Source organism: Ammodytes marinus (assembly GCF_949987685.1).
Source record: "Ammodytes marinus genome assembly, chromosome: 11".
Taxonomy (NCBI): Eukaryota; Metazoa; Chordata; class Actinopteri; order Uranoscopiformes; family Ammodytidae; genus Ammodytes; species Ammodytes marinus.
Window position 1 is genome coordinate 26,143,574 of NC_137215.1, and position 16,964 is coordinate 26,160,537.

General features: G+C 41.9%; 1 protein-coding gene across 1 annotated transcript; it reads left to right on the forward strand.

Moving 5' to 3' along the window:
- Positions 1 to 14,379: 14,379 nt before the first annotated feature.
- Positions 14,380 to 16,123, forward strand: LOC307257910 (uncharacterized protein; the record flags this gene model as incomplete). Its single annotated transcript, XM_080037271.1, has 2 exons — positions 14,380 to 14,684; positions 15,298 to 16,123. 2 exons carry the CDS (start codon positions 14,380 to 14,382, stop codon positions 16,121 to 16,123), a joined length of 1,131 nt encoding a protein of 376 aa, XP_079893397.1.
- Positions 16,124 to 16,964: the final 841 nt, after the last annotated feature.

Genomic DNA, 16,964 nt, shown 5'->3' on the forward strand with positions numbered 1-16,964 from the left:
TGGGAAACGTAAGGGTGGAACCAAAGTGTGTTGCAGTCCGGAATTCTATGGTTGAGGGACATTTCCGGTTCTTCGCCAGACGGAGTTCGGAAAATGAAAACAAAGCTCCGTTGCTTCATTCCTGTACTGACATCTACCTGCTTTTCAGGTTTGTACCCTGTGAAAAGCAAATTAATTACTATCTTCATGAATCGGAACATAATATAAACAGGTTGATAAACTTTGGGTAAAGTTTTAAGTATGTAATGTCGAGTTATGAACTTTTGAGACGTCCTTTGTTTGTTTCGCGCCAAATGGCAATTGTGTAAAATGGTTTCAGGTTCAGGTGTCACCACACTTGCATGATGCAGAGACCTGAGACTGTCACCAAGATCGTCTTGGCAGCTTGTACCCTGCACAACTTGTTGGCTGACAAGAACCCTGCCAGAATGCAACAAGCAGCAGACAGAGAGGACCCAACTACACATGTTGTACAACCATCAGAGTGGAGGAAGCAAGATCAGGAGATCCCTCTTCATGGAATCCAGAGGCAATCAGGCAACACAGGAACAGCAGAGGGCAAAAAAGTTAGAGTACTTGACTGAGTACTACAATGGCGTGGGAGCTCTCTCCTGGCAGAACAGGATGGTTGGAATAGAGGACAATGCCTAAGTGTTAAATGTGTTCAATGTATATTTTGTAACAATGAAAATGCTTATTTATTTAGTATAAAACGTTGAATACAACTTGTTGCAAAAACAAATTAATAAATGAAAGTGTCAAATGAAATAACAAATCTTTTCACAAATACTTTAATGCACATTTTATTTAGTAAAAGCATAAGGCACACAGTGTTATAAACAATATAAAAAACAGGTTAAAATACAGATCTATAAAAGAAATGTACATATTAACAACATTGTATTATGTACAGTATGTTCATGAACAGTTTTGGTTTTATAATATACACTACTGACAACATTTCTACGAAAGTCACGTTTAACAGATAGGCTAATAAAACAAAATGCAATCAGGCAATTGGACTGCCAACAATCACAAAAAAAAAAAAAAAATACTCACAAGGTGCAATTATAAAATTAAATGTTCTAGTCATCCTCATCAACCCTGCCACCTGATGTGTTTGGTGTTGATGTCAAAATGTCCATACCCAGACTTGTGATCAAAGCTGTCCCCAACACTGAACTTGTTAGCTGCGTATAAACGGCAACATCTGGACCACCAAACTGCTGCTGGAAACCATTGAGGAAGGGTTGCTGGAAGGGGCCACGCAGCTGCTGCAACTGACCTCCATAACTCTGTGAAAGAAATCAGAATCAGAATCTCTTTATTGTCATTGCACAGACTACAACAAAGTTGGGGTAGAAGTTCTCAAATCAATTTTTTATTTTTAAACACGTTTCTTATCAAAAGTTACTTGAAAAACAAATTCAACCATTTGTAGAGATCATGTTGGTATGATGTATTGCAAGAATGTCAGATATTTAATAGTGCAGTATTTAGTGCAGTAACAGCTCTGGGGTATAAACTGTTTTTTAGCCTCTCATGATTGTCCTGGAGTGACTCTAGGAGAAACGTGTTTGTGTTATACTGTACCTGCTGGTATACTTGCTGCTGTTGACCAGTACTGAACCCCCTTATTACATTTATTAACGTAAAGGAGCAGTCATCCCATGCCGCTTTGGGAACACGCTGCATCTCTGTCTCGAGGTATCTCACAAATTCTCTGACCCTCTTTTGGTGCTCAGTCCTTGTTGGGGACCTTATGCTTGCAATCAGGTTTTTGGCCTGCTGCAAAATCTGCTGAGCAAACACAAAAAGATTGATAAGAGCTATACATACATGAAAGATCAATTAATCTGTTCTCATGTTTACAACCTTTTCAACTTGAGGATACATGCATATTATGTAGAATGTGTGTTACCTCCATCTCACACATGTCCTCACTGTCTTGTGCCTTGTGATGGGAGGTGGAGGGCTGCTGAGTCCGCTGCTGGCTCTGGTTGTCATCCAAATCCTCATCTCCCTCTCTGTCGTCCTCATTTTTTTGGCGGGGGCACCAGACTTTTGCTTTAGCAACTTCACAAACCTTGTGCGTATGTTGCGCAAATGTGCCTCAACTTGGTTAACTGTAACATACAAAGAATACAATATTAATGTACACTCAACAAAAATATAAACGCAACACTTTTGTTTTTGCTCCCATTTTTCATGAGATGGACTTAAAGATCTAAAATTCATTCCAGATACACAATATTACCATTTCTCTCAAACATTGTTCACAAATCTGTCTAAATGTGTGATAGTGAGCACTTCTGCTTTGCTGAGATAATCCATCCCACCTCACAGGTGTGCCACATCAAGATGCTGATCTGACATCATGATTAGTGCACAGGTGTGCCTTAGACTGTCCACAATAAAAGGCCACCCTGAAATGTGCAGTTTTGTCTCACAGCAAAATGCCACAGATGCCACAAGCATTGAGGGAGCGTGCAATTGGCATGCTGACAGCAGGAATGTCAACCAGATCTGTTGCTTGTGCATTGAATGTTCATTTCTCCACCATAAGCCGTCTCCAAAGGCGTTTCAGAGAATATGGCAGTACATCCAACCGGCCTCACAACCGCAGACCACGTGTAACCACACCAGCCCAGGACCTCCACATCCAGCAGGTTCACCTCCAAGATCGTCTGAGACCAGCCACTGAGACAGCTGCTGAAACAATTGGTTTGCATAACCAAACAATTTCTGCACAAACTGTCAGAAACCGTCTCAGGGAAGCTCAACTGCATGCTCGTCGTCCTCATCGGGGTCTTGACCTGACTCCAGCTCGTCGCCGTAACAGACTTGAGTGGGCAAATGCTCACATTCGATGGCGTCTGGCACGTTGGAGAGGTGTTCTCTTCACGGATGAATCTCGGTTTACATTGTTCAGGGCAGATGGCAGACAGCGTGTGTGGCGTCGTGTGGGTGAGCGCTTTGCTGATGTCAATGTTGTGGATCGAGTGGCCCATGGTGGTGGTGGGGTTATGGTATGGGCAGGCATCTGTTATGGACGAAGAACACAGGTGCATTTTATTGATGGCATTTTGAATGCACAGAGATACCGTGATGAGATCCTGAGGCCCATTGTTGTGCCATACATCCATGAACATCACCTCACGTTTCAGCAAGATAATGCACGGCCCCATGTTGCAAGGATCTGTACACAATTCTTGGAAGCTGAAAATGTCCCAGTTCTTGCATGGCCAGCATACTCACCGGACATGTCACCCATTGAGCATGTTTGGGATGTGCTTGACCGGCGTATACGACAGCGTGCACCACTTCCCACTAATATCCAGCAACTTCGCACAGCCATTGAAGAGGAGTGGACCAACATTCCACAGGCCACAATTGACAATCTGATAAACTCTATGTGAAGAAGATGTGTTGCACTGCATGAGGCAAATGGTGGTCACACCAGATACTGACTGGTTCTGAGTCCCCAGACCCCCAATAAAGCAAAAAAATGCACATTTCAGTGTGGCCTTTTATTGTGGACAGTCCAAGGCACACCTGTGCACTAATCATGATGTCAGATCAGCATCTTGATGTGGCACACCTGTGAGGTGGGATGGATTATCTCAGCAAAGCAGAAGTGCTCACTATCACACATTTAGACAGATTTGTGAACAATGTTTGAGAGAAATGGTACAATTGTGTATCTGGAATGAATTTTAGATCTTTAAGTCCATCTCATGAAAAATGGGAGCAAAAACAAAAGTGTTGCGTTTATATTTTTGTTGAGTGTATGTAATGGTGAAGCTATAAACATATTTTTTTTTCAGGAAAGACTGTCCTATAAGAATATTTCAGCTTTAGTGATTTTCCTTGAGTATATGCATTGACCCGCCTTTGATTGACAGGCACAACAGCTCTGAAAAGGTGCAAAGAAACTGATTGGCCAAAAACGCTCAAGAGAGCATCATGGGAAACCAATATGGCGTTTTACATCAATACTAACCACAACAATGGATAAAAATATCAACAAATATGGACTACAGACCATCGAAATGTGGATCTATGCTTATGGGTTTATTGCTAACCTGTCCCCAAAAGAAGCACACGTTCCTAGCTAGCTAGAAAAGCTGTTCTCGCGTAAAAGAAGGCTTCAGAAGGCCGAAGACGGTAGGCTATGTGTATACTCCTCTCTGATAGAAAATGATAATCCATTGAAGTGTACATTGATTGTCGTAAACTAAAGGCTCGGAGGGTTGTTATTTCAAACTAAAATTGTACTATGAAAAATGCACAATTTCTGCTCACCGGTTGGCAGGGGGCTCTGAATCTTCTCCCAATCCTCGCGGTTCTGATCAATTAATTCTCTCATCAGTTCAATTTTCATTTGTCTGTTTTCATAATTTTTTTCTGTTTTATCATGGAAAATGGTGTTATTCAGCCAAAACTCTCCCATTGTGTCCTGGTGTTGGTCCTTCCAATGGTATTGTCTGTCCCCATCAGCGGCCGCTGTATTGTTTCTCTTGGTGGGGGGAGGCCGGGAGACCGAGGACGCATCCAACTCCTCCTCATCATTAACTGGGACCTCAGTAGGGGTCCGTGGGGAAGGGGCAGCAGCCCTCCTTGCCTTGCCTTTGGGTTGCATGTTCATGTTCATTATACTATCTATGGTTCTAGGCTGCTATTGTTCTGGAATGGAAAGTCGTTCTCCCAGGGAATTTTCGCGCCTGGAATTTCCCTCTCATTTAAGTTGTCTCACATCTCACACTTTCTGACTCGCTGAGACTAAATTGAGAAGGGTTTGCAACGCGTGCGACACACCTGCGACGACTCTGACACTATTTTGAGACTAGATTTGTCGCACACTTTTTTTGAACATGTTCAAAATTCATGCGACAGGACTGCGCGGCTCTGCGACTCATGCGAGGAAATTGAGACCTCCGCAAACGTTTGGAGACAGTTTAGAGACTCGTTTGCGAATGCAGTCTCCAACTTGTCGCAAACAGTCGCAGCCCAGTGAGACAGGGGCTTAAGAGATTGATGACGTTATGATAGAATATTTTATAGAGTATAAAAAAAGTGTTTATATGATGTGTTATAGCTATAGGCTTAGCCTGTCAGTTAGGCAGACCAATCAACCATTGTAGTTATGTTCATTCCCTAAGTGTTGTTTTATGTCTTAAATAGGAGAACAGTCTTTTAAATGACAAGTGTTATTGTGGTGTAAAGCCAAATAATATTTAGGTTTGACATTTTATTTATTATATAGGAACAAAACTGTACTATGTGAGATAGCTTTAAAAATAACCAGACAATAAGCTGAAAACAGGCACTTCAACTTTAGCTTAGGTGAATTTTGACAAAAGGAGTGTGTATTTTGATATGAATGGTAATAAGAGTTGTGTATTTATTAGGGGTGTGCGGAGACGTCATTATCTGTATCTGTTCAACCAACAAAAGTATCTGCATCTGTATAGAGCTGTTAAGCGGAAGTGCCTTACTTCCGGGACATGGGACCTCTAGGCTCGAAAAATTACAACGGTAGTCAATGGAAAGAAATTTATTATTTTCTGGTCCCAGTCATGAAATGCCTTCGATTACACATATGTTTTGTATGGATTTAGATGGTATTTTTTCGTGCAAAGAATGGAACAATTTAGCGAGTAGAAGCTGGATACGCTCAGGTTTTGTGCAGAGCGCTTTTGTGGACTACAGCTCTTCGCTGCTCTTGACACTTATGATATACGTCACCACCACTCACACCGCTTAGCTCAGAAACATGGCTGTGTCTTTAATGCACTTTACCGCCTTCTTTCAATGACAAGACAAAAGTCTTCAGCGTGGCGAAAACCACTACACAAGTGGACATGTGGAGAGTTTCAATTTCTCGAGTGGGGAGATTGTTGGCGTTGTCCACGCCAGCCATTAGCATTAGCACTCTCAGTCGAGAAGTGGAGGGAATGTATATTATATCTATGGAATGTGTTGAGGTGACGTCACAGAGGCGACAAGACTTGTAGTTGTTCTCGTAAATTTTTTTCAAAAGCCGTTAGACGAATAATCATACAACATACCGTCAAACTCTTCACATGAAAAATGATCATTTAGACCCATACAAAACATATATGTAATCCAAGGCATTTAATGACTGGGACCAGAAAATAGTAGATTACTTTCCATAGACTCCCATTCATTTTTTTTCAGCCGAGAGGTCCCATGCCCCGTAATTCCGCCACTTCCGCTTAACAGCTCTATACGGATACACAACAAGAAGTGGGCGTGGCGTATATCGGAAGTTTCTTTTACATTAGCCTACATTAAAGGAAGTCACACCTAAATTGTTTTTTCTAAACTAATATTAATTGTCAATGCAATTGTTGTCCCTTCAAAGCATCACATTGATGTAATGTTGACATATAAGTCAAAAAGTCAGATATATTTCTACCTTTTCATCTCTCTTTTTTGTTCTCAGAATACGAAGAAATTCGGGGAACGAAAATATTGATAATTAACAGCCAAAAGCTGTGCATAGGCTACTCACTGTTAGTAAATGAGGGCCAGTGTTATACTTTTAACTTAATTAAGGTCTCCCTTTAACTGGGGGAAATACAGCTATATCTCATGATTTTTTCTATCTCTCCCCCTCCCTCTTTTTTTACATTTGTTTTCCTAAACTAAGATTTAGGAACAATCTGTATCAACGTGCCAATCTCATAAACCCTAAATAATATCTTAGCCTTTCCACAAAGCCATATGAGATTTTAATGTGTCATGTTTGCAGTTTCCGATTTTATTGTATAGGTCCTGAAGTAGACCTAGGCGTATACGCATTGATTGACAGCTAAAAAAGTACAGGTCCTAAGCATCAGTTTGATGGAAACGTTGTGGTGTTTGAAAGAGTTTAAGCAGTAGGCCTAGTGAATGTAAATACATCGGGGAAGGGCGGGGTGCAGCATATTCCATCGGTTCGACTCTTCTCCACCACGGCAGCGGGTTACGAGGAAACTCAAATAAAAACGGCGGCGAACGCGACTGGTAGAACCCTCTATACAAGGGAAAAGGCGAACGCGCTGCGTTCATCAGTGGATAAAAAGAGAGACCGCGGGTCACGGGACGCGCCCGGTCCTCTCGTGTCCACCGCAGAACAGCTGTTAAGGTGCGAACAAACTACACACGTTACACGCGTACAGATGCGTATATAATCGGCTATTTTTCCATAGGGAAACATTGGTTTACGCGCATACATGGCGCGTAGATGCGTCACTCGCGCTAAAGCAACATTTTAGCCGCGTTAGCCGCGTATATACACAGCTACGCGCGGAGTTCAAAAAATTTTACTTTTTACGCTCCTACGCGTGACGATTAGCCGCGTTGGCCAATCAGTATTGGGCTTGACCCGACGTCACATACATTGGCACGGTCGGAGAACAGTGTACTGTACACGGAGGCTGATGAGAGACACCGAGGAGGAAAATGTATTGCGGGCGGCCGGTGCTGTATGACTGCAGCTCGGGAATAGAAGACGTGGGGAGAGTAAACCAGGAGAATGGACTTCCTGGTTAATTCAGTGAATATGTGCGGCTGTGCTTTAGCCGATAAAACAAGTTAGCGCCGTATAGCATTAGTTAACTCACCCGGTTGTGTGTGGGCGGCTAGCGCCTCATATTATGAACCCAAACATGACGGCTATGTCCGGGGGACTTTCACAACAAGTACAGCGAAGCACCGGTGTTGATCTACGCCAGCCACGGTCCCCTGTCACAGCCAGGTAGGGTAATGTTGGCTACTTGGCTTTATGTTGTGCCGCCGTGCACCGATGCTGCTGTAACTGTGTTTGTTATGTAGCTGCCGTGAATATGCAATGCTGTTTTAATACTAGGCTATTTGTGCTGTTCAGTTTGTCTTTTGGCACAGTTGTTGGCCGTGTTGTTGTTGTTTTTGTGCGGACATGCACGCTGTTGTGTTGGGTCGGGTCTGATCGCAGCCATGGTTAATTAGGGGAAATACAATATCGGGAGCGCGTAGAACCATTTTTGACACAAAATGATCAAGCAACATTTTAGCTGCGTTACGCACGTAAATCTTACGCGGGTAACGCGTGTAGTGTGTTCGCACCTTTAGTGTCATTCTACCTGTTGTGTCATTGAGGCGGAACGCGCTGCGTCAATTAGGCGCATAATATATATAAAAGAAATCCCCGAATAATAACGGGACTATTCGGAAATTATCTGTATCTAACTCATTATCCGTGCTTATCCGAATACATATTTGGATTCGGGCTCATCCCTAGTATTTATTGTAATGTGAATTAAGAGTGGAGAGGAACAAGATAGGGGAGAACGGGGTAAGTAGGCACACTTTTTACTCTAGTGAGAATTGCTCATCACCAAAACATCTGTCAATAGCCATTCCTACATTAAATTGAAGCTTAAGGTGTTGGCTAGAAATGTGTGTCTCTCTTTTTTTCCAACTTATTGTAATGAAGAAGTAATTTACCATCAAAGACACTCTGACACATTGTGACAACCAACCCCATCAAGGAGTCGGTTGTCACACACTATGGGGTTGTTTGTCACAATGTTATCTTAATGGGAAAAATCTTAAAAAGAAGGCAAGGAGGCAGAACCAAATTTGAATGTTTAATTGCATTGTCAAGTTGACAAATAGGCCTATATAACTTACTGTAGCCTTGGCAGCTGGTCTAGTTTGGGATGCACTGGGTTGTTTTGATTTTGTTGCCCTTTTTTCTTTTGCTTGCTAGCTGCCTTTTCCTGCTCTATTCTTTCCTTCTCTGGGGTGTCAGTGAGGATACAGCTTGACAATTTATTTCGTTATTGGGTTCCTTTTCTGGCTGCAGCCTTGAGATAACATGTGACAACCAACCCCCCAAAAAATTTGACGACCAACCCCAACTTGAATTTCTTGCTAGCATCAAGGCCAACAACCATCTGACATCTAATTAGCTTGCTAACCACAATCTAAACTATAGTTTACCCTTCACACTTTCTGAGGGTAACAAGTGTTTTGTTATAAACCCATTGTGTAAAAGCCTAGAAGAAAAATACTGAGAAGCAAAATATTTTGAATTTGACATGAAAAACACAAAACATCCTCTCACCTGAAATGCAGCTGTCTTCTTCCAAGGAAGTCTATGTATGTGACCTCTGATCCCAATTCTGGACCTTTTTTATATCAACATTTCAGAGCTAGCGCGCTCTGGTGGCGAGATATAACGAATGTGACATCCAACCCATATGACCAATTACCCCGTTCTCCCCTATGTGAGCCTCACTTTTTATTGCACTTTTGATGTTTTATTTCTAACAAGGAACCTACTAAGGGACAATTGACATTTAAACATGCACTTTAACCAGGGAAGAGTTTATATTTATATGTGATATATTTGTGATAATTGTTAATTAAAGAGAGGGAAAATGAAAACAAAGCTCTGTTGCTTCATTCCTGTACTGACATCTACCTGCTTTTCAGGGAGTGAAGGAAAATCCGCTCTCAACAATCTATTTGCTACCTCCGTCCTGGCCACTTGGGACTGGTAACACATGTATATCCTGTGGATACAATCCATCAGTTATAGTGATGGATCTTCACAAAAAAGGGGTATTTAATATGCCAGGTGAGCTTGATAAAATGTTGTTTCACAAAATGTATTCACTCAACGCTTTCACAATAGCGCCTTTCTCCAAATTACTGTCATCTCAACAATATTGTAACTTGCTCCCATGATTTATTTGTTTCATGTTGCTGTACACCAACAGCATATCTATCTTTTTTTTTTTACCAGTCAGTGACATTGAAAGCCCACCAGACAACTATGACGGTCATGTGGACATCGAACAGTTCTGGAATGCTGTGACCAGAGAAATGCTCAGCAGAGGTTCAATTCCATGTAAGTCAAGAACAAAGTCAAACCAGCTTTTAAGAATAACAATGTTTTTTAGGATATGTCTCTGTTTGAGATTAAGTAAAATCATTTTCTAATCAAATTGCTTTCCACAACTTTTTTTCAATAGTAGGTCAGAAGAACCCCTTTGTTGTTGCCCCGAGCTACCACCACTGGGCACCATGGATCGTTCCCCAAACCAGATGCTCAGCACATGTCCTTAACACTGAGTTTGAGAAGTTACACACTCAAACTGGAAAGCACTGAGGCCGATGACCAGCTAATAACTGAAGAGCGCCTGGTAGACGAAGTATTAAACCGGAAGGTAAGTTTGATGTGAAACAACTTAACTATATGTCTTTTCTGTGACACAAAACATAATTTCTCAATAATAAATTTAAAGAAAAATGCATTTTCCCAACAGGTAGAGTAAGTAAGGGCTCTTTGCAAAGCCTGTGGGTTGGATAACAAGGGCTCAAAGACAGAACTTGTGGTCCGACTACAGAAAAGAAATGTCTAATAGGGTTACTTTTAACAAAGTATTTGAGAAGGTGTGGGGGGCTTCTGGTGAGTGAAAGAATATGTGAATCCAATACTTGTTTTATTTAATCTGACAATAATTTTGTTTGTAAATGAGCAACAACTTTATCATTGAGTATATTAGGCATTTTTTCGGAGCGCAAAGATGAATATTGTGATATTATTTACAAAACACTTCTGTTGTCTTGTTGGTGGCTTGGCTGTCATCACTTGCCTGTGTGGCGTTGTGTATTCTGTAAAATTCAATGTCAGAGCAGAGAGCCCACGTGACTATGTTGATATGCTGCTGTGATGGAAACACTTCCCAAACATTTCAGTCTATGACTATGCGAGGGGATTAGCAGTGCATGCCAACAGAAGACAGCCAGACACGTTTGAACCATTTCAGGGGAGGTTATTGGAGCCAACTGTGGAGAACATTAAGCAGGCATCAGATGGCAAGCTTAAAGCTCATATGCCTTGGTTGAAGAACCCCAAGGTGCCAGAAGACAAAAATGGCCACCCACTAACTGGTTCATCGGAGCATTATGCTCTTTGTGATGTCTTCCACCAGAGCAACAGTCAAGATCGAAGTGATGTCCTTAGAAAGATCGGACATGTGCCTGAGCTTGTTGGTCAAATAAACAGCCAGTGTGTAGAACAATTGTTTTCAGGAATGAGGAAAAACAATTATTTCCTCAACATGACAACACCCTCCAACCATGTATTTCTACAAAGAAATATTTTACACCATCACAATTTGGCGAGGAACCAGAAAACAAAGGAAGAATTCTGCAAGATTGTTCCTGCAAATACTGAAATGCAATTAGATAGCCATGGAAAAATTACGAGTAATCTATAAAATACATATAATATAACAATGTTTGGAATTTCAATGTTTCAGTTTCTTTAAAAAACATTTAACATTTAATTCAACAGTCCCTCCCCCACAACCTGTACTGTACACCATCTCATCAAGCCGCAGTGATAACAGTGATGAGCTACAAACGTGTAAGTCAGGTGCTCCTTCAAATTATATTTGTATATGTGGACTTTTTTTTTGCCGGATCCTAAGCAGCTGTCTGAAAGTTATTGAGGAGGTTTGTAGAAATCTTAGCTAGCTGAGAATGAAGATTTGAAAAAGTTTAAAAAGGTCTGTAAAGTTGTTAAGGTTTATAAAGGTCATATTTGTGAAAAATAAATTTAAAATTAGTTGAATATAGAGGTTTGAATAATATGTCTTGCTGAAATTATCAATAAGTTGAAAGACATGGATAAAAGACTTAAAACTGTGAAATAGTAATTGAATATACTTGGAGCTAAACTACATTGATGGCTTGAATTCATATGTATCAGCTAAAGGAGTATGAAGATGTAGAAAAGTAAGAAATAGTCTTAAGTATGAACAGTAGTGAATTGTTTAACTCTAATAGGAATGATGTTTAATATTTAAAAATGTCTAGATAAAATTATAATTGAAAGACATAAACATTTTATTATGTGTGAACTAGGCCTTCAAAGAGCAGAGTGTTTACCCCATTTCAACTTTGTCTCTCCAAACTGTCTAATAAAGCGGGGAAAAAAATCAAGAAAAAAAAGTTAAATTACCCTCTAATGGGCAGAGTGAGTCCCCAAGGTGAGTGTATGTCTTAATCTGGGCCTGTGATCAGGCAGAAATCCCACCGTCTACACACCAAAGATTCACGACGAGACGGCTTGAGACTTGCGACGCCTTGTAACGAGCCCGTCTGCAACATTCTAAAACCATTCAGTCTACACCGCTGCAACTGGTAGAGACGGTGGCCGGTTTCCATAGCAGTGGCGAACGTTCTTGCACAGCTGAGAGCCGCAACAGCATCGGCACCACACACTCCTTCAACAACATTATAATAGCCTACTATACACATAAGAATGAATGAGATTAGGCTACAATAATTCAATAATAGGCAAGGCTACATTTTCATAATTGTATTGTGAAAATGACAGGCTGGTTTGTTATGCAAAACACATCACACCTGGATGACCATTTTATTATTGCCGTGTTTTATGCCTAATCTCTGTATTGATAGCCTATCTATGACTGCCATTTAGCCTACCAAGCCATTGATGAGAGCACTGACAACCCAGATATGCTATACCTTAGTCCCGATGTGCATAGGCTATAGGCCTACGTTCGCTATGTTGATGGAAAGCAGCTTCTGCTTTTTTGTAGCAGATTAATGTTTGTAGCCTATTGCCCCATTTTTCTTTCTAAAAAGACGTTAATGTAAATGCATTTCTTATGTGCGGCGCGCTGTATAATATTAAGATAACGTCCTGTCATCAGACACACAGCCTACCGGATGGATTTAACACATGGGTCGCTCCGCCCAGTTATCCAACTTGAGCTCTTTGTATGGGCAGAGATCGTTAGGCCTATTTAAAGTGTTTCTTCATAAAGTTTCTTGTTAAACGTTAGTTTAGGCTACTGTTTCCTTATAACCGGACCGCCGAGTCCAGCTGTGTGTTGTTTTGGGTTTGTCTCCAGCGCCATGCGTAAAGGCAACTGACGGGAGGAAAAAGGAAAAGAAAAAGAAAAAAAACTGCCGACGAACAAGAGTAAACACAGCGGGCCTTTAGCGGCCAAGAAAACCTTTTTTGCTTTGTGCTCTCACCTTTTTATCTCTCTCCCTCTTTTAGCCCACACCCACAGGCCTACATACACGTTCATTCTCACACATAGCCAATGTTCAAGTCCAAGTGATGGGCAATAGCCTACATTATAACCGACAATTTCTGGTGCCGACCAGCGAGGCAGCGGAAACGTTCAAACGTTTAGCCGACTAGTCCTGTTCATCAATAAGCCATAGTGGGTCTACTGCGGCGTTTTTGTTTATTTAGCCTATTTATTTTTACAGCCGACATGCTGGCTATTTCAGAACCAGGCGCTGTCTACTACCTGCCGCCAGACTGATAGGCCTACGTGAAATACATGTTAAAGTAGCCTGTGTCTTTCATAGCCTACTCACAACATGAATTAAAAAAGCATAATGTTACACCTTTCCTCACAGCAGCACTCATTCGCTGTACAGGATAGGCCTACTCTCTCTGTCACTCCGCTAGCGCTCGCTCTTTTCGCTCGACCACCCACACACACACACACACTATTCTCGTAACAAGCATTCTTCGCAGGGCTATATTTCCTAATATTTGTGACTTTCAGTTCAATTTTAGTGAAAATAAAAACACAATCAGAATAATAGAAATATTCAGAATAACCTGGCGGGACAGGTATTATTTCTGGAGACAATTAAGGCGCTATTCTGCAGCTGAGCCCGACCAAGGCCGGGGAAAGGGGGAAAGAGCCTCTGGGGAGGGAGGTTGGAAGGGGCAAACAACCCATTCATTGCACACTGCGTTCTAAAACTTGACCGGGAGACTTGACATGTTCAGTCTTTGGGGACTCCTTGCAACGGCATCAGCCACGGCGCAACTGTCAGTCTACACTGCTGCAACTTTCCCCTGCGACGTTCTAAAACCGTTTCGTCTCGTCGCAAATCTTTGGTGTAGACGGGCCTTTAGAGGCTTCACCTCAAACCACTGCCTCTAACTGACGGACCGTGAGTCTAACTGACAACATTATTTTATTGTTAGAACCAGAAGAATCTGATGAAGACACAGTGTGAAGATTGTGTATGTAAAGTGAAGAGCATGAGAACCAGAGCATTTTAAACATGTGGTACAGTCTGCCTTTCTCCAGAAATGTCCTGTCTTAGGGGCCGTGTCCACCAAACGCGTTTTTAAAAGGCGGAGCGCTCCGTGCACTGCTTTCAACGCGTTTGTGCGCGCCGCTCAAAAAAAGGCGCACGGAGCGTTTTTCGTTTACGTCATACGCGTCATCGCTTGTATCCATAGATATACAGCTTCTATCTGTTGGCTCCATCATCTGGCATCTGACACCTGACACAAAAAATTACCAGAAAATGAATGCAAGATTGCTCGCACTTCTTGCCGTGGCAGCGGAGTTTGCGGACCCCCCTGCGCCTGTCGTGGTTGCCCGGAGGAGAGTGTGGGTCCACAACATTAATCGTGGCCGGAGGCAGTACGGAGAGTACCATCGGCTCTGTCAAGAGCTCCGCCTGGATGAGGATCGATTTAAGATCTATTTTAGACTAAACCGGCAACAGTTTGCCGAGGTGCTAGCACTCATTGGGCCGACCATCGCCAAGATGACAACTAACTATAGGGAGAGCATCAGTCCCGCCCAACGGCTATGCATTTGTTTGAGGTGAGTAGCCTAAACTGAAATGTGTCTTTGTAGGCTAAATAAACACAACAGTTGGTATTTAACGTTAGGTCTATATTGTTTAGACATAAACAGGAGTTGAATAAATAGCGAGTTGAATTGCAAATGGGACAATGCGATATCTGAGTGTGTATTTGTAACAAGAGCAAGAAACAGTGAACGTGTCCTATTGCTCACAGACAATCTTATATTGTTCCTCAAAGTCACAGAGTGATTGGATAAACTATCATTTTGACCTGTGCAGGTGAGCTCACTCATCTGGTCTTGTACTAAAACGCCACCCAGTGTTCAAAAATAATTACTACAACCCATTCTTATTGTATACCGTTACTGACTGTAAACACAGACACTTTATTTTGGCAACATTGTGACATATGCAGATCCATACACACACAATGCTTTATTGCCATTGTGCACATGTCTTTTGTCATATGGATCATTTAAACGGTTTGCCTTCTTATTAATTCAATAAATTAAATGTAGGCTATTTTCATATTTAATTAATAAGAAGGCAAACCTTTATTAGCAACTGTGCAGTTCTTTTTGTTTTCTAATTAACTGAAGATAATGTAGGCTACCTTTGTTTATGTTGCAGGTACCTGTCAACTGGAGATTCATACCGATCCATCGCATTCAGCTACAGGGTGGGGTTCTGCACTGTGGCTAGGATAGTCAAGAGTGTGTGTGAGGCCATATGGGAGTGTATGGTCTCCACATACATGCCTGTGCCAGGGGCCGAGGACTGGAGAGAGATAGCGGGGGACTACGAGAGGCTGGCAGACTTCCCCAACTGCCTCGGCGCCATAGACGGGAAACACGTCCTAATCCAGGCCCCACCGTCTACTGGCAGCCAATATTTCAATTATAAGGGGTCTTTCTCCATAGTTCTCCTGGCGGTGGTGGATGCCCGCTATCGATTCAGGGTCGTGGATGTGGGGGCCTACGGCAGGAGCAGCGATGGAGGCACGCTCGCGTCTTCGGCCTTTGGCACTGCCCTGCGGCTGGGGAACCTGGACCTTCCACCTGATCGACCCCTACCTGGAGCAGATCATCTGGGACCCCAGCCGCACGTTTTCATTGGGGATGAGGCTTTTCCTCTGCGGAGGAACCTCCTGCGGCCCTACCCTGGCCAAAACCTGGGGGGAGAGCGGAGGACCTTCAATTTCCGGCTGTCCCATGCCCGGAGGATTGTCGAGTGCGCCTTTGGCATCCTCGCCAATCAGTGGAGGCTCTACAGGAGGGTTCTCGGCGTGTCTCCAGAAGTGGCAGAGAGCGCCGTGAAAGCCACCTGTATCCTCCTCAACTACATGCGTTGGGATGGTGAGGGAGAGGATGGCCCCGCTCTCCAACTGTGCAGGGTGCAGTGCAGAGCATCCCCAGGGTCGGCAGCAACAACGCCTCCAGGGAAGCGGTCGCAGTGAGGGAGACCTTCAACCGCTATTTTTCATCCCTGCCTGGTCGAGTGACTTGGCAGGATGGAATTTAGTTGATCACTTTTGTATATAGGCTATTTAAATCAAAAAAGGCGAAAAACCAAAACTAATAATTAAATTTCTTAAATCAATCTAACATTCATGTTGTATGCTGGATTACTTCTGAAGACAAAAACACACCTTTAACACCTTCATCATCATCAGAGCATTCATTATGTATCTGCTACCTAATGTAATGAAAACAAAACAACATTGTCTTACCATTAATATGTTTAATTAACTGATTCATTAGAAAATGATTCCAAGATATTATGTACACATTTGAAACATTTCTTATAGCTTATACTAAATCTAAATAGAAAATGATTCCAAGATATTATGTACACATTTAAATAATTGTTATAGCTTATACTGAATCTAAATAGAAAATGATTCCAAGATATTATGTACACATTTAAAGAAATCTTAAAACTAAATCTAAATAGAAAATGATTCCAAGATATTATGTACACATTTAAAGAAATCTTAAAACTAAATCTAAATAGAAAATGATTCAAAAATATTATGTACACATTTTAAAAAATCTTAAAACTATGATTCAAAAATATAAAACTAAATCTAAATAGAAAATGATTCAAAAATATTATTTACACATTTAAAAAAATCTTAAAACTAAATCTAAATAGAAAATGATTACAAATGAATTACTCCCCAAACTCCACATCATACAGGACCTGCTGCATCCTCATGCGCGCCTGTGCCTTTTTCTGGTTTGACATTCTCCTCAATGATGGCACGAGGCTGAGCATAAAATGCTCATCCTCGTCCA